The sequence below is a fragment of the Emys orbicularis genome, chromosome 17 (assembly GCF_028017835.1).
Source record: "Emys orbicularis isolate rEmyOrb1 chromosome 17, rEmyOrb1.hap1, whole genome shotgun sequence".
NCBI lineage: Eukaryota > Metazoa > Chordata > Testudines > Emydidae > Emys > Emys orbicularis.
In genome coordinates this window covers 18,071,507-18,092,736 of record NC_088699.1, presented here as the reverse complement: position 1 = coordinate 18,092,736, position 21,230 = coordinate 18,071,507, and the positions used below count along the sequence as shown (strand labels likewise).

The 21,230-nt window shown below is 43.9% G+C and overlaps 1 protein-coding gene across 1 annotated transcript in view; it reads right to left on the bottom strand.

Moving 5' to 3' along the window:
• Positions 1 to 3,382: 3,382 nt before the first annotated feature.
• P2RX1 (purinergic receptor P2X 1) overlaps positions 3,383 to 21,230 on the bottom strand; it is a 32,151-nt gene continuing 14,303 nt past the window's right edge. Inside the window, exons 5-13 of the mRNA XM_065418223.1 lie at positions 20,686 to 20,782; positions 16,570 to 16,650; positions 13,752 to 13,893; positions 12,040 to 12,170; positions 10,253 to 10,343; positions 9,103 to 9,168; positions 7,877 to 7,978; positions 4,802 to 4,870; positions 3,383 to 4,352 (exon numbers count right to left, since the gene is read on the bottom strand). Of these exons, the coding sequence (XP_065274295.1) occupies positions 4,805 to 4,870; positions 7,877 to 7,978; positions 9,103 to 9,168; positions 10,253 to 10,343; positions 12,040 to 12,170; positions 13,752 to 13,893; positions 16,570 to 16,650; positions 20,686 to 20,782 (776 nt within the window). The 3' untranslated portion in view covers positions 3,383 to 4,352; positions 4,802 to 4,804. The remainder of the gene's footprint in view (positions 4,353 to 4,801; positions 4,871 to 7,876; positions 7,979 to 9,102; positions 9,169 to 10,252; positions 10,344 to 12,039; positions 12,171 to 13,751; positions 13,894 to 16,569; positions 16,651 to 20,685; positions 20,783 to 21,230) is intronic.

Here is a 21,230-nt window from a genome sequence, read left to right as displayed (position 1 = left end):
TGCTCTGATCTAGGCTATTGTGTTGGACTAATTCCAAACACCGAGCAATAAAACTGTTCACTTACTCAGAGGCCAAATGCAATACTTTAATTCTCCTGTACCTTAGTTTCCTCATCTGTAGAGCAGGGCTAATGATACTGACCTCCATTATAAAGTGTTCTGAGATCTACTGATGGCAAGAGCTACATAAGAGGTATTATTATTTTATTAATAACACTAATAATGGCTATTTGGTCACTGAGACATTAATTCCTGTGTGATCTCTGGCTGAAAGGATTGGAGAGTGCATTTAATTCATCAGGAACTACATTGTATTTTTTCTATTAATTAAATAATCATTTACAAGGCTAAATCCCAATTAAACAAGAGAAGGAGGTGTAAAAAAACACTCCTGCACAAATAAGGTGGCACATACAGCAAACTGAGGAGATTCTTAACAAAAATTCTTCAGCACTTGTAAATAAGGACTAAAACCCCTTGTGCTAATGCTATGGTAAACAGATGTGGTTTGGCCCCTTGCTGAGGAATAGAAGACCAACTCAGACAGGCTCCACAGGGAATTACAGCCCCACATGCACGCTCTTCAGGGGAATTATGCATAATGCACCAAAAAGATGAAAATAGTTCCTGACCTCTGCAGTGATGATAGGTCAACGCTGAGATACAAATGAGTCAGAAGGAGAGACCGAAAGGTTCAATCTGGTACCCGTGTCCCACAATATACACACTTGCACTGCCTCTTCCCACCCACCTTCCAAAATAATCTTCCACTGTTTCATATTATAAACATCCAGGAACTGTAGGGGGCAGCATTGAGCTACCCAGATTCCCCATGATAGCACTTGTACCTTTCTCTCTTCAGTTTACTTTTGGCACAGGAGAGAACTAGGCACAATCAAAAGGCAGTTTTCATTTTCTTCTCGAATGTTTACCGGTCATTTCAGAGGCCATTTTCCCAGGCCCCTGACTCTTAGACTCACTGTCACATCCAAATGAATACTTGGAAGACAAAAAGGCTCCAGCCGGACAGAAGAATATGAGTCAGGGAGACCTCTTCTCTTTACTTGGATGAGCTATTTTTTGTATCAAACATAATTTAAAAGCAGCAGGATAGAGGGAAGGGTTTATGAGTGGACAACACTGAAGCATAGAAACTACACCTAAGAAGGACCCACCTGCCTAGACTGAATGAACGAAAGAGCTGGTGCATCTCTGTCTGCTCATTTGGCCTTATTTCACATGCTATATGCCCAGATATAGCCTACCTTCCACCAGGCCTAGCCTTGGAGGTGTTACAGGTTTTTCTACATCTCAATGGAGCAAAAGGGGAAGATCTGTATTAAAACAAAACAGTTGGCAACTCTTGCAATATTATCATGAGTCTCGTGATATTTGGTATTTAACGTAAAGCTCCCGGGCCCTGGGACAAGTAATTACGTGAGAATCTCAGCTCTCTTTATTAAGCCCCCATGGTTGCAGAAAGCTTGAAAATATGCCCTAAATTCTCATAAACCACAAGGCAAATAAAAAGAACTCAATGTATATGTATTTTAAAATATCATGATTTTAAGGACAAGGTCATGATTTGGGGGAAAGGAGGACTGACTCTTGAATGTTTAGAGTTGGCAGTACTGATAAAGTAGCATTTTCCCAAATGCTTTATTCCTCCTTTTTAAAAATCAAAATACAAAGCCTGTCTCCAACTCACTTATCAGAAGCCCAAAAGTTAAAATATCAAGAAGCCAGGAACTATCAGTTTCTCTGCACGCAGCTTGCACTGGTTTACCTTAAGGATTGAGTCAGTTTAACTGGCACAAAAGGTTGTGCGAACACATTTATTTCAGTGTTTGTGATCTCTGACAATTCAATTTTTCCGATGCTGCCTTTTAATTCAAAGGCCATCAATGGTCTGTTAGTTCCATCTGCTGGTTGTAGTCTGTCACTGCAAGGGGAACAATGCAGCCACACTAGACAATTATTGCTGCAGCGTATTTGTTATTTGAAGATTCACCCATAAAGCGTGTGTTGTACTTGTGTTTTTCTTGAGCAGCTCTGGGATGTGACTGATAGTCAGCTTTCTATGATTATGGCATGGATGTGCATAGTGACCGCTGCAGAAATGCTCTCTGTTATTCCAGAGCACGTGCACAATGCTGCAGCTGTTGAAACTCCTGGTATTGGTGTGACACAGTGATGCAAGGTATCCAGGAAGTGATAGTTCACTTAGGACAAGGTACATCTGATATTATATTAAATCACTAAATGCAGTGCAGCAGTGGCAGGATTTTTGTAAACTATGGAATGAGGTGCGTCTAAAGTCAGAATCTGGTATCATGTACTGTCCTGCTGATCTAATGCCTGGCAAAGTCATCCCTGCAGAGTATATCTGCTCACCTCAGAGGCAGGGAGCTTTTCTCTCTCCCTGTGGCTCTTAACCTTAATTGAGTCCAGTTGATAGAGGATATGGAGTTTCTTGTCATCAGCTCTCTTAAAGGGCTATAATGTATAATAGCAAGGTCATTACAAAGGGTAGAAAAGATTAGTTAAATTGATCAGTCAGTATAGATTAGTGGGAAAGCTAAAGTACCTTTTGGGTTAACAGGGGAGGAATAGACCCTTGTTAATGAATGATTTGCAGTGCAATTAGGTGAGCTGCTAACTAAATTCCTCCTGCAGTTACAAATGTTACAAGATTCTCCTTCATTTCCTGTCCTACACTGTGGTGTAATATTGCTGTGTGCTGTCAAACAGCTCTTGCGTCCCACACCAGAGATGGCTGGATTCCTGTGGCAGATGAAGTGATCCCTATAAATCCTTTACTACCCACACAGAAGTGTTGTAAAGCTTAACTAGTTGATTTGTGGAAAATGTTCTGAGCTCCTTGGATGAAAGAATTGCAAAGTATTATTATGTCATTTGAGCAAAAATAGATTATGGGTAAAGTTGGGATGCAGAGGGAAACTAACAATTAAGCAATTCAGATAGAATTTCCCCTGAAGAGTGCAGAGCAAACTGGCCATAGAAATAGAATTAAACAAGGTACGACAATTTAAGGGGGACCCCAGGCATGTGCAGCATGAGGGAAAAGTGAGCAGAGAGATGCAGTCTAGATTGTGCAGAGTTAAAATGATGGGTTGGGCATATCCTCACTGTCTACATGCAGCTCTGGCTGCTGCACCAGGTTTGCATAAATTATGGTCACATTCTTTGTTAGGCAAGAGGAGAAGAGCTATAGACTGTAAATACGACCTTCCTGAGATGCTGAATTCTTCAGTGCCTGCCAGCACACTGTATCTATCTACACCCTCCAAGGACAAGCACTGGCACAGAGAGGTGAATTAGTAGAAAAACTAGAGGTTTATTTTTTAATAAAATACATTATTACAAAATAACCATTTCCCCACCACATATAATTACCAAGTGTTGTAATTGACCAAGAGGAACAGTGCTGTCTTCATCAGGAGGAGGCACTTCCTCTACTGGGCAGTGGCTTAGCCAGGGCTAACAAAGTCCCTACAAATCAGACAGAGCCTAGGCTAATCCAGAGCATAGCTCCAAACAGCCTCTGTGCATTTCATAGACCACCGAAGGTCTAGGTGGGACTAGAACTGTCTGCTGTGATCTCATTAGACTCTATGGGGGTGTGTGCCTTATCACATGTGATGCCAACACCCAACTAGGGATCAGGAGGGTGATGTAATCAGTGCTGTTTGGGTCTTCCCATGTTTGTTTTAGACTCAGTATTTAGTTTGGCCTAACCTCTCTCCCTCTCTGTATATTGTATTTGGACCAAGGATGATAGCACTTCACATAGGCTGACCAGATAGCAAGTGTGAAAAATCGGGACAGGGGTGGGGGGTAATAGGCGCCTATATAAGACCAAGCCCTGAATATTGGGACTGTCCCTATAAAATGGGGACAGCTGGTCACCCTAACTTCAGAGGGCCTTTTAAAAAAAGAGCAACAAGGAAAAAGTCCCTCTGTGCTTTAACTGAATGGGCTCCATGCTTCTCTTTTCTTGGGGTGAACTCAGTGGGGATCCCCCATGCCAGAATAGTTTAGTCACCACTAGTCAATGCCTAAAGCTGCGACTAAATCAGAACCATCTGCTGTCTTGCAGCCCATCAGCCTTCCACTCACATTTTGGCTGAGCTCATAAAGGTGTGCACTCCAATCCTGACAAATATAGTCTGCTGAACCATAGACCAGATGTATCAGCCTAGGAAGACTCAGTCTAAGGTATAAAATGGTGAGTTCAGCTGGCATTTGGTCTGTGATGGCCTGATGAACTGGGGGCTATTTCAACATATCAGAAGAGGAAGAGGATACAGGTTCTTCTTTCAGTGCAGACCCTGCCAAGAAAGAGACAGGTTCAGTAAAAGTCATCACCACCTTCTCCTGGATGGGTCTTCCTGCCCAGCACCTCCCCAGGAGGCACAGCTCTGAGCTAAGCTGTACTTCAACTGACTTTGCCATAGTCACGCCCAAAACTTTACAAGTAACCCAGGCCATTCACCACAGATGTTATCTCCATGATGCGGGCATGCACCCAACCCACACAATGAAATATTGACACCTATTAAGATTTTACGGCCCCCGTCTGTTGATCTAACCAACCATAAGCCACATCTGCAACCCTATTTCAACTCTCTCTTGTTGCTCTCCCCAGCTCTGTTATCTTAACAGCATCTTTCTCATGCCTTGTATGAAACAGGGAGGGCCAGATTCATCACTGGGTCAAATGGTGTGACTTCATCAACTTTCAATGGTGCATCTAACTTAGATAGGGGAGTCCACTTACATTTCACTGAGAGCCCGTCACGTTGTTCTGCAGATTGCTCATGGAGGAAGGGGAAGCCTCTTCTTTTTCCTGTAATATTGCCCAGTCCAAACCAGATGAAACAATTATTCCTTCTGGGATTACCCCACAACAGCATCAGTGATAAAGACTAATCTCTGTTGTGCAACAGTAGCCATGATCCAATTGGTCTCAATGTTTCACACCATGCTTAGTGAAGCATTCCCAACTCTTTGGAAATCAGAGTAGGTTTGTGTTAAAAGTAGGGCTGTCGATTAATCGCAGTTAACTCACGTGATTAACTCAAAAAAATTAATCACGATTTAAAAAATTAATCGCGATTAATCGCAGTTTTAATCGTATTGTTATAGAATAGAATACCAATTGAAATTTATTAAATATTTTGGATGTTTTTCTACATTTTCATATATATTTTATGTTGTAATTGAAATCAAAGTGTATGTTTTTATTATAAATATTTGCACTGTAAAAATGATAAACAAAAGAAACAGTATTTTTCAGTTCACCTCATACAAGTACTGAAGCGGGATCTCTTTGTCGTGAAAGTACAACTTACAAATGTAGATTTCTTTTTTGGTACATAACTGCACTCAAAAACAAAACAATGTAAAACTTCAGAGCCTATAAGTCCACTCAGTCCTACTTCTTGTTCAGCCAATCGCTAAGAGAAATAAGTTTGATCACATTTACAGGAGATAATGCTGCCCTCTTCTTATTTACAGTGTCACCAGAAAGTGAGAGCAGGTATTTGCATGGCACTTTTTTAGGTATCTACGTGCCAGATATGCTAAACATTCGTATTCCCCTTCATGTTTCGGCCACCATTCCAGAGGACATGCTTCCATGCTGATGATGCTCGTTAAAAAAATAATGCGTGAATTAAATTTGTTACTGAACTCTTTGGGGGAGAATTGTATGTCCCCTGCTGTTTTACCTGCATTTCATGTTATAGCAGTCTCAGATGATGACCCAGCACATTTTCTTTATTTTAAGAACACTTTCACTGCAGATTTGACAAAACGCAAAGAAGGTACCAATGTGAGATTTCTAAAGATAGTTACAGCACTCGACCCAAGGTTTAAGAATCTGAAGTGCCTTCCAAAATCTGAGAGGGACGAGGTGTGGAGCATGCTTTCAGAAGTCTTAAAAGAGCAGCACTCCGATGCGGAAACTACAGAACCCGAATCATCAAAAAAGAAAATCAACCTTCTGCTGGTGGCATCTGACTCAGATAATGAAAATGAACATGTGTCAGTCCGCACTGCTTTGGATTGTTATCGAGCAGAACCCGTCTTCGGCATGGACGCATTTCCCCTGGAATGGTGGTTGAAGCATGAAGGGACATATGAATCTTTAGCACATCTGGCACGTAAATATCTTGCAATGTCAGTTACAACAATGCCATGAGAACGCCTGTTCTCACTTTCAGGTGACATTGTAAACAAGAAGCAGGCAGCATTATCTCCTGCAAATGTAAACAAACTTGTTTGTCTGAGCAATTGGCTGAACAAGAAGTAGGACTGAGTGGACTTGCAGGCTCTAAAATTTTACATTGGCTTATTTTTGAATGCAGTTTTTTTGTACATAAATTCTACATTTGTAAGTTCAACGTTCATGATAAAGAGATTGCACTACAGTACTTGTATGAGGTGAATTGAAAAATACTATTTATTTTGTTTTTTTTACAGTGCAAATACTTGTAATAAAAAGTGAGCACTGTTCACTTTTTATTCTGTTGTAATTGAAATCAATATATTTGAAAATGTAGAAAACATCCAAAAATATTTAAATAAATGGTATTCTATTATTGTTTAACAGTTTGATTAATAATGCAATTCGTTTGATCGCGCGATTAATTTTTTTAATCGCTTGACAGCTCTAGTTAAAAGGTATTCTAGAAAGATCAGTAAGTGTATGTCCAGTGACTCATGAATAACCCCAGATTTCAATGGGTATTCTTTTAAAACACCCAAGAATAAGTTCTTTCTGCAAGTCACCTCTTGTCCTGTAGGATGCACTGTAGATAGAGCAAAGGATTTAACCCCAACTCAACCTCACGACTCTGAGAATGGATCATTAGACATAAGGACTGAGATTTTCAAATCCACCTAGGAGATCTGGGTGCTCAATGCCCATTAAAATTAATTTCTGGAATAGCTGTTCATTTGAATGGAAATTGACAGTCCAGATCCCTTAGGCAGCTGTGAAAAAACAACCTAGATTTGCAGTGTTGCAATGTTATGATGTTATTCTAAGGTGATATGGGTGAAATTAATGGGCAGCACATATAAAACAAGTAAAAGGAAGTTCTTCTTCACACAGTGCACAGTCAACTTGTGGAACTCCTTGCCTAAGGAGGTTGTGAAGGCTAGGACTATAACAGGGTTTAAAAGAGAACTGGATAAATTCATAGAGGTTAAGTCCATTAATGGCTATTAGCCAGGATGGGTAAGGAATGGTGTCCCTAGCCTCTGTTTGTCAGAGGGTGGAGATGGATGGCAGGAGAGAGATCACTTGATCATTACCTGTTAGGTTCACTCCCTCTGGGGCACCTGGCATTGGCCACTGTTGGCAGACAGGATACTGGGCTGGATGGACCTTTGGTCTGACCCAGTACGGCCGTTCTCATGTTCTTATTGGGTTTTAAAAGCAGTCAGTGCTGGCCTAGCTCTGCTCCCACTGAAGCCAATGGGAGTTTTGCCATTGACTCCAGTCATAGCAGAGTTAGGGCAAACACTGACTGCCGCTCTTTAGTGATTGGACCACTGAGGGAATAAGCAAAGAGCGAATGGAAATTCTTCATAACGAAGGGCCTTCAGAGCTGAAGGTCATGGGTTCTAGTCTCTGTTCAGTGTTATGTGGATTTGACAATCACTAGAGCCAACCGATCCAGAGAAGGAAGTGTCTAGCTGCTCTCCAAAATATTTTTATATACTGTACATATACACACACAGACAGATTTGTTGTATAATCTCTCTACATGAACACACATACATATATACAAATACCTCCTGCCCTCTGCAGTCTCAAGTAAAAGAGGAATTAATTGTTACTTACACACACAGGAGTCCTCATTTCCGCATATTTGAATTTCCTCTGTTTATAATAATCCCGTCGTGGGAGAAAGTGCAGTAGGAGCAGATCACACACTATAGATGCCTTAAATCAGACAAAGCATGACACAGAAACCAAACCATGGTTAGGGCAGCACCTACAGTATTAGATCCTGTAAACCAGGAATCTGCACCAATCTCCTGAGTCTATAACATTCATCCCAAAGTATCCCAAAGCACCTTGCAAACAGCAATCACTTCATCCACTTTGGACGTGGAACATGGCAGCTGTTTAATAGTGCAGAGTCATACTGCACCTTAGGGCAGGTCTACACTAACCCCCCAATTCGAACTAAGGTACGCAACTTCAGCTACGTGAATAACGTAGCTGAAGTTCGAAGTATCTTAGTTCGAACTTACCTCCGTCCAAACGCGGCAGGCAGGCTCCCCCGTCGACTTCGCGTACTCCTCTTGTCGAGCTGGAGTACCGCAGTCGACGGCGAGCACTTCCGGGTTCGACTTATCGCGTCCAGACAAGACGCGATAAGTCGAACCCAGAAGTTCGATTTGCTTGCCGCCGAACTACCGGGTAAGTGTAGACCTACCCTTAGTTTAGGACAGAAGTGATACATGCAGGATTCAAGCCAGGGGACTTAAGTAGGCAGAAAGTAATTACTTAAACTGTAATTTGGCTAACACCCTAAGTTTAACACCTTTCCTGTTGCAAAAGGTGCTATGCAGTCTTTAATGGCAACAAGCAGCCAGGATCCCAATGTGGTATCTCACCTCAAAGACAGAACCTCACCACTGAAAACCATGCTGGGGTATTGGTTTGGAACATATGCAAAAGGAAGACCTCTACCTATCAGCCAGAATATTTGCTCCAGCGTTTCTTTTGGAGGTCTCCCATGAAAATATTGACCAGGCCTGACTTTCCTTAGCTTGACTGGGTCCAGCAAGATGGCAGTCCAAGCTGATATGCAGACCATCTAACATCAGTCCCCATTGCACCGTGGTTTGTTCATATCTATGGGATCTGGAGATAGATGAGCTCTATTGCAAGGAAATATCTCCTCCTATTCATTTTGCATTTTCCACATTTACAGGGCCAGGTGGATGCCTATGTGGAGCTGGTATTTTGCTATAGCTCAAAGTCACTTTCACTTCAGTGCCACATGCAAGCAGAATAATTTGCATGTTCACATGCAGGCTGGACATAGCAATACTCACCACTCCAAATATACCAATTCCAGAGCCTATCGTGGTCATTGTTGGGATGATGTCAAATTTACCTGCCTGAATAAAATCAGAGAAAATAGGCAGGATCTCTTAATAAAGCAGAGGAATCCTGCAGGGGGGAAGGAACGAGTAGGGCTAGAGATGACCCTGCTAAGGAACCTTGTGTGGCTACCACTAGAAGAGTTCACTCCCTCTCAGAGGTATGCAGGAGCTGTGGATACCCCTCTAGAGAAGGAGATGGGGTGACTGGGCATTTTAGATATCAAGCCATTACTTTCTTTTTCTTTTGTGAACTGAATATTCCTGAAGGCACTGGGATTTCCGTCCATGCAACTGGAGTGCTCTATTTAGGCAAAGAACAGGAAAAGGATGGGCAATTCCAATGACTTTCCTTATGCTCCTCCTGCAATGCTCCTCAACTACTCATGACCCAAAGAGACCAGTTTCTAGTGACAAGGGGCAAGTCTGTCTCCACACCCATGCTTGGTGTCTGTGCTGAGACTGCCAACCAGAGTGCCATCTATACTAATGTAGGGGTGATTCTGGGATGTGGGCACCAGGAAAAGACAGAGACCATCAGCTCACAATGGTTACTTTCTGATTGACCAAACCATTAGATTTGACGACTGTGACCTATTATCTTTAAACACCAGCCTTAGAAAATGGCTTGCAGTGCTCAATGGCCATTGTGGAAAGTGTAAAGAGCTGGTGTAAATAGCTGTACAGAGAGAACCATTTGCAAAACCAGGAACTATGCTACATATTCCCAAGTGCCATCTACTGACAGTTTATCTATTAACTTGCATCGAGAGAGAGAGAGAGAGAGAGAGAGAGAGCGCTCTGTCACAGCAGGAAGCACCCAGGACTCCAGCAGAAATCATATCCATCCCTACAAAGTTTGCTGAAACAATTCAACCCCTCTACTTCAGTAAATGAGCTTCAGGGTGGGATATATAGAAATGGCATACACGCCATCCTGACTCTCATTCAACCTTCATTCTGAGTCTAAGACCCTGAGATGCACTAGGTTCAGATACTGGGGTGGATTATATAACAACACATGAACTGGCAATGAAATTAAAAGCTAGGCTCATGAGAAATCCATGAATTAAATTTAAAATGAATTCACACAGGATGTTACCTTTCCATTCACCAGGATGTCGAACCGGATTCCAAACACCTTGTACAAAGTCCTGTAGTTAGTTCCATTCTCTCTGTAGTATTTGGCATACCTTTCCAATCAGACAGATAATATGTTAAATGGCCTTTCTTGGTCTTTAGAAAACAAAAATAAACCAAACTAATATAAACCACTTAGAAAATTGAGAAACTAGAACTTTTGTGATTGAGTGGACAGAGGAAGGGACTGGGACTTGGGAGACTCTTGCCCTGCTGGATGACCTAGGGCAAGTCACTTCCCTGCTTGGTGCCTCAGTTTCCCCATTTGGAAAATGGGGCTAATAATAGTGACATCCTTTGTAAAGTGCTTTGAGGATAAGAGCTGAGGAAAAGTGCTAGATAACAGCTTGTTAGTTAGTATTATTTTTACCCTGAAGCTGACCTCTTCCAAATCAAAATCAGTGAATGAACTGAAAATATTCAACTGAAAATTTCATGACTAGCTAAGATGAGATGAGTTCATTTGCTCCTGTTTGAACATTTGTTGTTTATTGCTACTGGGTGTATTATGTTATTACAAGAAGAATAATTAAGTGTTACGGTGCACAGGGCTCTCATTTGTTACTATTACGTAAATATAAAGAAATGAACAACAAACAAATACAAAAAATGGGTGGGTATTTCAATATCTATAGCTAGGCAATCTATGATGAGGCATTCGACTGAGAATCCTATACCACTAATGGGTGAATGGATGTAGGGTGTGAATTTCTGTGATCACTGTGGTACCAGTTTAGAGGGTATCTGGCTGGTTTTAGGAAAGTTTGGCCTAACTCACAAATACCTTGTTCTTGACAATACGTGTAGTGAATATACTCATGCTCTTACTACATTTGGAACATATTAATAAGGTGACCCACCAACTGCATGTTGTCTTTTTTTGCAGCCCACCCAGCATCCAAGTTTGATGGGGGGAACCCCAAAATCATTGGCTAGCATACTTCTGCTCCTCCTCGCCCCACTGAGGGAGCACGGACCACTCTCAGCAGCACCTGCTGGCATGGCACCGCCAACTCTGAGGGGTTGGTAGGGTCAGAGAGCAAGCCTACTCTGTACTCACCCTGCAGGAGCGGCTCCTGCTCTTGGCATTGGAACGCAGCACAGAGGGTCAGTGCCACTCAGGTTTGGCCTGGCTGCCTCCCTCCTCCCCCTCCCCCGTTATGACAGAAGGGGAGCCGGGTCAAATTGTTGACCCCATGCACCAAGTCACAATGTCACTCACTCAAATTTGGCCCAGCCACCCTGCCTGTCATGACAGAGGGGCAGTAATGATACTGACCGCCTGTGTTTTGAGAACTAAGAATGCAAAGTGCTATATAAGAGCTACGTGTTACTATTAAGTTCAGTGCCAGGTGTAGCACTATACAGCTATAGTGACAATTATGGGATCTGCTAACCCATTTCAGCAAAGGAAATACATCGTGTTGTGATTACGATGATGTTTTAATTTGGGGCATATGGGTGACCCTGGGAGGGTTTTGCAATGGCTCAGAGCTAGGAGTCTGGAGTGAGTGCCTGGGTGTGTGAGAAGAGGAAGAGAGGAAGGACAACTGATTAAAGGGAGGTGGAGCATTTTCACTTCCTGGTCTAAAGCAAACGGCTGCTCTTTGCACATGCAACAGTGACATTTATTTTGGTAGCCGGGAGAATAATCCCTGTTTTTATAGAGTCTGTAATGTGCTTTGAGATCCTCCAGGATGAAAGAAACTATATATGAAGGCTGAACAGAAGATAATAGGGCCATCTTACCTGAAGTTGAAGCCTGGTGAAACATTATTGTCATCATTGTAAAGTCCGTGAAACTGGTAAACAGGTTTACAGTATGTCACGGGCCAGTCGAGGTCACAGTCCCAGTCTATGGTGATACCAACAACCCCGCCCTAAGAGAGACACGACAAAAGGACAGGAAATATCCACGTCATTATCATGCAGAAATTTGTGCTCAGGATGCTCTGATGCATCCTGGTTTTGTTAGCTTTTTAATTTGGAAAGGGATGCTCCATAGTAACATGTTTCACCTCTTCCTCTTCCCTGGTGTAAGATGCTAACATGTAGACAGGTGGCTTGTGTGAGAGCCATGCATGTGCACTTGTGGAGCTGGAGAGGGAAATGTTAACAAAAAGCAATAAGGAAGCAAAAAAGCCTGAACCAAAGCAGCGGTGAGCTTCTCAATACAAAGGCCAAACAGGATGAGAAGGGTGGAGACAGAAAAAAAAACCCTCTTTATTTGTTCTAAAACAAACAACATTGTAGCACCTCGTGATCAGCAACGTGGCAAATACACACAATCCTTGTTAACATGAGCACGAAATGCTCTGCTTTTCCTGATCTCTTTTTGCAGATTAGATCATATTTCTCTATAGTCTAAGGGCTTGGCTACACTTGCGAGTTACAGCGCATTAAAGGAGCCCCGGGGTGCACTAGCTCACTACCCGTCCACACTGGCAAGACACGTAGAGCACTCTGACTCCACAGCTAGAGCGCTCCTGGTACTCCACCTCGGCAAGTAGAATAATGTTTGATGCACCCCTGCTGGAGCGCCCCAGCGTCAGTGTGAACAAGGTGTTGCATTACTGAGCTCTGATCAGCCTCCAGAAACGTCCCATAATCTCCTTAAATCAAGTGGCCACTCTTATTGTTTTGGAATCACTGCAGGCATGCCGATGTGACCTTTGAAAGCTCCATTTCTGACAGCCAGCATGCTTATCTGCTCCAAGACAAAGCAACCATTACTGTGGAATGCTGTGTGAGAGAGAGGGGGAGGGAGAGGGGGAGGGGGGAGGTCTGCTGCTGTCTGAACTTACAAGACAGCATGCTGACATGCTCTCAGCCCCCCCAAAACCCACTCTCTCTCCCCCCACATACACACAACACACTCCCTGTCACACTCCACGCCCCCCCCCATCTGAAAAGCACGTTGCAGCCACTTGCATGCTGGGATAGCTACCACAATGCACTGCTCTCTGTGGACACGCCATTGCGCTGGCAGCTGTCAGTGTGGACAGACTACAGCGCTTTCCCTACTGCGCTCTCCGAAGGCAGTTTAACTCAAAGCGCTCTACATCTGCAAGTGTAGCTATGCCCTAAGGATATGTCTGCATTTTGAGCTGGAGGAGACATGCCTGCTAGGTACATTCTCAGGGCATCTAGTGCCTTATGCTGCTCACACCACCATGGCTACATTTTACTTTCACCATGTTAGCACAGCGAGTATGTCTCCCTGAGCTGAAATTTGTTCCTCCAGCTTGAAGTGTAAACAAGGACACCTTGTTGACTCCTATTTCCCAAGTTTGGATTTTGCTGCAAACAAAATATATAAAGTGATATGGATCAAGGTATAGAGCTGTGCTAATGACGATTTTTCACTTCAGTGGCCAAACCCCCCCACACACATTTCAGGTCAACCTCATACACCCCCTCATTCTCATGACCAAAGTAAACATCAGTTGAAATCTGTGTACCTTAAAGGCCAGAGCACGAAAATTTTGTCCCGATTCCTTCACAATGTATCCCAGCTCAAACACAGGGCACAAGGGATCTTTGTTTTTGTGGTAGGTGCATTTTTTCAGATAGCTTGTGGTAATGCCCTCCACCAGGTTGCGTCTGTGAATAAAAAAGAATCTGCATGTCAACTGAATGAAATGTGATAGTTTGATTAGTTGTGGTATAAAAAGCCAGATTTTCAAATGAGCTCATTACTCACCACCCAGCAGCTGATGTCCAGAGTCTCATAAGAGTTCTGCACCCAACGTGCAAAGTTCTTTTGAAAACCTGGACACTTGTTTCCATGCCTGAGCGGGTACTGAGCTCTTTCGAAAAGCTAGGCCATAGTGAGTATCGTGCTTTAAAATCAGCAACACGAGAGCAAAGAACGTACATTGTTTTGCAAAACTTATAATTTAGAGACAGAAATAAGGATTGAGGCAAGGCTCAGAAATTTGTTTTCAAAGCAGTGGAAGAGAGGGTTTTAGCTATAAACCATTATGGACACAGTGCTCCAGATTGTTTCTGTTGTTGTTTGTTTATATTGCAGTAGTACCTACAGGCCACAGTCAGGACAGGTCCCATTGTGCTAGGTGCTGTACTAACACATACTAAGAGAATTCCTGGCCAAAAGGGCATAACGCTCACTTACACTATTGTAAACCAGATTAACTTCATTCAAGTCAGTTGGAGTTTCTCTGGATTTACATTAGTGTAACTGGTCCCATTTTGACTTTGTAACATGGTTTTGTCATGAAGAAATTAAGATAGTGAAGGCAAAATATGACAGGGGGATTTGTTTAGCTGGGTTCTGTGCATTTCACCTTATTACCACTGTAGAATATCTTATTCTCTTTCTCCTCTCCTGGGAGCACTGAACTGGCAATCCATGGCACTGAGTAATGGTGGCTGGACAGACTCTACTGAATACATGCTGCTTGAGAGAGCAGCATGGATTAATGTCAGGTTACTGTGTATTTAACCTCATAAATAGTACAGGGACAGGACAAATCTATAGAAGGGAAATCTGTCATGCCCAGCACAAATGACTTTTGTTCATTTGTTCTGGATCAAATTTATAATCAAACTAGCAACAAATCCTCTTACACTTGTTCCTTTGGTCAGAGAGACAGTTTACAGAGAGGCACTGAGGGAATTATTTCCTAAATCAATTACTGTATTAGAAGCAGAAATTGTAATGATGTGAAGGGTCTTTGACAATTTTCCATACTATCTAGGTTGTCCTGGTGCTTTAGCTGCTCCCATTGTAGTACTTCATTTTATATTTCTGCCCTCAGAAGAATAAAAAGACAGAGAAAGAGGAGAGGTGTGTGTACCATGACAACTGAGCTCTCCAGTAAATTTCATTGCAATCTCTGCTTCTCTGATTTTAAGACTAAAATTAGACACCATTTACAGCCAAATACAGCTGAATGCTAGCACCAACGCAGCAGGTTTTACATAGCTGAAGTGTTCCTTATAATACTACCTAGTTCCTATGTAGGCATTTTTCATCAATAGATCTCAAAGTGCTTTACAAAGGAGGTCAGCATGATTACCCCCATTTTACGGATGGATAAACTGAGGCATATAGAGGGCAAAGTGACTTGTCCAAGGTCAGTGGCACAGCTGGGAATAGAACTAGGTCTCCTGAGTCCCAATCCAGTGCTCTAGCCACTAGGGGTATGGCTACACTGCAGCTGGATGTGAGCTTCCCAGTCTGGGTAGACGGACTCATGCTAGCTGGACTTGATCTAGCATAGCAAAAATAGCAGTGTGGACGTTGCTGCAGAGGCTCGGGCTAGCCACCCAATCGCCTGTGTCTGCGCTCAGGTGGCCTAACTTTATAACGTGTGGTTTAGTGTAGCTAGGAGTGAGTCTCTGCCAGTGCAGCAACGTCTACACCACTATTTTTAGTGTGCTAGTGTAACACCGACAGACCCTAGTCATCGGTGGGCGGGATCGAATGTGGGGCCGCTGGAGCTTAGTGCATGAGCCTCTACTGCATGAGCTAAAAGCCAACTGGCTCTTAGCTAAGGCCGTAAAGCAGACTCATTTTAACTCTCTCTCTCTCTCTCTCTCTCTAAGTGGTCCCGGTGCCACTAGATGGGATAGAACACCACACCCAGAAGGTGTGTGAGTTAGGGCTAGTCTACGCTGGCAGCGCTTTAACGTGCCTTGTGTGGTCGCGGCAGAGCGCTGGGGGAGAGCTCTCCCAGCATTCTAAAAAAACCCACCTTCACAAGGGGCGTGGCTCCCAGCGCTGGTGCACTGTTTACACTGGCGCTTTACAGCGCTGAAACTTGCTGCGCATTGTGGGGTGTTTTTTCACACCCCTGAGCAAGAAAGTTGCAGCTCTGTAAATTGCCAGTATAGACAAGCCCTTACACTAGTGTGAATCTGTCTGCCCAGGCTGAGACTCGCTCCCAGCTATACTAACCCACGTGTTATAAAGTTAGGCCCTGCTCTTGCGAATAAGTTCATAACTTTACTCACATGAGCGGTCTTATTGTTTGGGGGGTCAGGGCTTTCATCCCCATTTTGGTTAGCGACTCGTTTAAGGACCAGTCCTGATTCCTGCTAACTGATTTGTTATTGAATGCTGCAGTCAACCAAATACTGGACTCAGGGACAAAAGATGGTGTTTTCTGCACCAAATGAGCCAAGAGCTATAAGTACAATACTACATTGCTTTACATAGTGGCAGAGATCAAACTCATGAGCGATCAGAAAAAAAAAAGTCATACGGATTTGACATTTGATCTCTTTAAAAAAAAAAAAAAAACATATACTCACCTGGAGACTTTAAACGTGGGGAAGGTGATGCTGTTCTTAATAAATAAGGTAAATTTTTCAGCTTCTAAGAGCAATGGGGGGCTGAAAAATACACGTGTTAACAAGAGCTTGTCTTTCAGTTAGCCAACATCTAAAGTAATTACAATAAAGGGAAGAAAAATAGATGCAAAGAAATTATATGGGATAGCATCCAAACGATCACATTCAGGACCCAATGAGAGATTTGGTCTGGTCCTTGCACTTTCTAGATAAAAAGATGAATTCCAAAGTACCCTAGGTAGAAGCACTATAGAGAAGGGGGAATATTTGCTATGCAGACAAGCCTTGTCTTGTGCCCGATGAAGGAGATTCCTTTCAGTATATGCTGTGTTGACTTTACTGTGGAGAAGCAATAATGCAGAAGCCAAATGTCCTCTCCTCATCCCCACCCACTGATCAGTTGGCTGATACAGAGACTAGCCTTTGGTTTTGCAGCTGGCTACTGTACAGCACCTGACGTTTTACAGTTAGAACAGAGGAATTTGAATTACTTTTCTGCTGAACATGTTGGCCAAATTCTGAAGTCTTTATCCTCAAGCAAAACTCCCACTAAAGGCAACAAGCTCAAATCCATGGCTCATGAGAGGCTCTCACTCCCAATGATGGGAGCACCTTACTTTCTATGGTAAGATCCTGTGCAGCCTCAGAAAGGGGCAGGGAGCTCTCTGACCCATACGCAGGACTCAAGGCTCCTGGCTTTTCATGCCACCATTGCTGGGGAAGAGAGGAGGCTACTAAAACCCTGGCATAACAATACACCCTAAAGCCTGGAAGCAGCCATAGAGGAAGGAGGAAGGAGATGGGCTGGTCAGAGCACCCATAACATGATCTGGTGGCTGGGATGACTGAGAAGGACCCCAGAGCCATTATTGATGCCCATCCCTTGAATGCATGCAGGGTATGTGTCTGATAGGCTCCTGCTTCTCCCCAGTTCTGGTGACTCAGGGAAGTGGGAGAAGCAGCATGGGGACTACGCAGCTACCTCACTGGGTTGGAGCAGCCCTCATCCCAATGAGGGATATAAGGGGGAGAAATTCACTTCTCCTCTGCTAAGATCTGCTCAATCAAGAAGCCATTTGTAGTGCACAACGGCAGCTTTTTTGAACTTACTAACTTATGAAAAATGCTACGTGTTCATATGTACCCAACCCAGGAGACGGTGCTCTATTAGCTAGCTGCATTTCCTGTGTAACAGGGCAGTCTGTCCTCTCTTTAAGCGTAGTTGTGGCATGGGTCCAGCCAGCCGTGTTCCAAGGCTTGGATCCTTTAAGGACAGATATTCTGGGACTTGTAGGTCTTCTAAAGATCAAATGACCAAACAGAGAGTAAGTCCTGCTGGAGATTGGGGGTCAGGTTAAGTGACAGTCATGTGACAGGCTACAGTATATCAGGCAAGCCTGTGGCTCAGGAGACAGACTGGCAGGAGGTTCTTCATGGTGGGCTAGAGCAGGGGTTCTCAGCGTTTTTCTTTTTGACTCCCCCCCCACCCCCAACATACTATAAAAACTCCACAGCCCGCCTAGGCCACAACTGTTTTTCTGCATGTAAAAGCCAGAGCCGACATTAGGGGGCAGCAAGCAGGGCAATTGTCCAGGGCCCCACGCCACAAGGAGCCCCATGACACTAAGTTGCTCAGGTTTCAGCTTCAGCTCTGGATGGTGAGACTTCGGCTTTCTGCCCTGGGCCCCAGTGAGCCTAATGTTGGCCCTGCTTGGCGGACCCCCTGAAACCTGCTCACAGCCCCCCAGGGGGCCTCGGACCCCTGGTTGAGAATTGCTGGGCTAGAGAATGCTGGGGAGCAGACATCTGGGAGGAGTTGAGGAGGTAAGATTTAGAAGAAGCTGAGAAGGGTACACAGCAGAAGGAAGAGGCTTGGGCAATACACCACTAGTGGGCTATATTGAGGTTGCTGGGGAGGGAGCCCCTGGATAAACAGGGTAAGGATTCTGAGCCTCGGAGAAGAGCTGCAGCACTGCTTGACCCTGGGAGAGTTGCTGGAAGCCTCTCTTTGTTTGGAAATTTGACTTACCCTGAAAGGGGAAGGACCTTTGCCGTAGTGCCTGGAAGACTCTGTGATGGATTTGGAGCGTCTCTGTAATTTATGAATACAGTATGTTGAGATGGTTATTGGGATGTTTACTGTATGACTATGTTGGTTTAGATTAACAGGTGGCTGTCAGGAAAAACAAGCAGGAAGGGAAAGGCTCCAGTTAAGCCACTTCTCAGCAAACTCTTGAGAGTTGTTAAGAGACGATGCCAAAATAGGAAAAGGCCTGGGAATGCAGGTGATTAAAAGAACTGTGGCAGATTTTAAAAGGAACATTCTCTCAAGACAGGGGAGTAGTGGTTCAAGGGAACTCACACATGACACCTTGCTCGGTGTGTCTGGAGATGTTATGCCTGCCAATACTCAGGGGATGGGAAGCTTTTAGCTAAGAAAGACGGTTGTTTTAAAATCCTTTTTGTCTAAGTGCTTTGTTCCACTATTTAAAATACTACTTTTGTTTCAGGAAAGCTGTCTGATCCCTGTAAACCATTGATCACAGATTCCTACAGGGAAGAACAACAGGTACCTGAGTTCAGTTGAACCTGCTGGATAGGAATGGTTGATCCACAGGGTGCTGTAGCCCAGGAATGGTCTAAATGTGGAAGAATTGTGGTAAAGGCAAAAGACCTCAAATGGTGCACTCAGAGAAACTGGGAAGAGGACAAACTTACAGGTAGCTCTGTAACCATGACAGCCCCAACCACTCAAACACACCAGAATCCAAAAGGGAAGATTATGACTCCCAGCTCGAGGATGAGGGAACGGAGGCGGTGAAGGCACCTGTTGCTGGATCAGGTAAGCTGCTCTGGCATGTACATTATAGAGCACTTCTGCAAGACACTCCACAGAATTTCCCAGCCATATACACGTGTGTGAGAGTGTGATGGAAGTTCCTTGGTTGCTGTTAAGGTGTGTGACAAATGTGAGATCTGGGAAATTTAAGGAGTTCAATAAAGCTGAAGTACTGAAGGGACCCCACCAGATCATCTAGTCTAACCCCCTGTATGTCACAGCCTGCCATACCACCCAGCGTCCGCACACTAAACCCAACAATAAATTGTATTGAAATGTGCCAGGCAGGCATGGAACAATAAGTGGAACAATAAGTGTTATGCTGATTTCCTGGGGAATGATTAATGCAAATTCTACGACCCCAGTTATCCAGCCTTTTGAAGCTGTGCCCTGAGGAGAGGGCCATTGATTTGTGATTGCCTGGTCCAGGATACTGGAGAGCAAAGGCCTGTGCTGTATAAAGACACACAGCTAAATTGTCCAGTTGGAAGGTCTAGTTCCTGATTGAAAAATTGACATGAACTTGTAACCAAGGGGGCAAACCCAGTTGTGGGGTTTGAATGATTGACAAGTATTCTAGGCTGGAGTTGGGGGTGACTTCTGCGAAGTTTTTAGCATGCATGTAAGTTCTTTTAATGGGTTTTTTATGTATTTTCTCTGTAATGCTTTTTCCCTAAGAATACATGTGCTTGCTTAGAAAGAGCTGTGTGGTAAATTGTAATGGCTGGCAGTACACTGTTCAGAGCTCTCAGAGACAGAAAGCAATGCACGGGGGCTGGCCTTTAGGTAGACTGGCTTGCCAGGGATATCAGACTGGCTGGCAGGGAGCTGTGCAGCCTTAAGACCCCATTCTGAAGGGAGAGTGATGGGTCTCCGCCCAAGAGAGGTGACAATTGGGAGCCAGAAACCTTAAATGTGCCCCCATGGGACCATGGAGGGTGAATATAAGTGAGTTACCCTGAAACTGCAACACATGGCACCTGCCACCCCACCCCACCACCAGGGATGTACTTACTGCTCTGCAAAACTGTGGCCATGTTCCAAGGTCATGGAGCAGCAGGGTCAGCATTTGGCCCCATTAGAGTTTTGCCTGAGTAGGGGCTTCAGGATTTGGCTCATGAGCAGCAGTAGTTAGGCAGTGGTCTTGTTCCAGTGCAATCCTAACCTTACATGTAATACTAGCAATACCCCTCACAACCAAGAAGGGAAATCTGACTGAAAATAGGACCATTTCTTACTCAGGAATCTGATCGTCCTCTTCTACAGGGCACCAGCCAAAAATCTCACAGGTCTTGTTATTGCTGTTGAAATCTACACACTTCCCAGTCATGATACCTGAAGAAAACAGGGTTTAAAGTTCACACTTGCAGTTGAATATGGAACTGTCCAACAGCTGTAGATGCTCACTGTCAAATCTCACATTATTGAGACAAAGGGCAGCCTTGTGCTCCTAGGACTTGGAAGACTGTTCAAATCACAGCTCTGCCACGGACTCCTTGTGTGACCTTGAACAACTCACATAGTCTTTTTGTGTCTCAGTTCCCCATCTGTGAAACAGCGATAACTGTCCTTCCTTTGTTTCTTTTGTCTGTTTGGTTTGTAAGCTTTTTGGGACACAGACTGTCTCTTACCCTGTGTTTTTCCAGTACACACCACAATGGGGCCCTGATCTTGCTTGAGAGTAAACAGTAACTAATAAATAAATTAATTATTATAATAGGCCTGGTGGCAAATATCTCACACACCACAAGGAAGGCAATAATGCTGTAGCAGAGTGTCTACG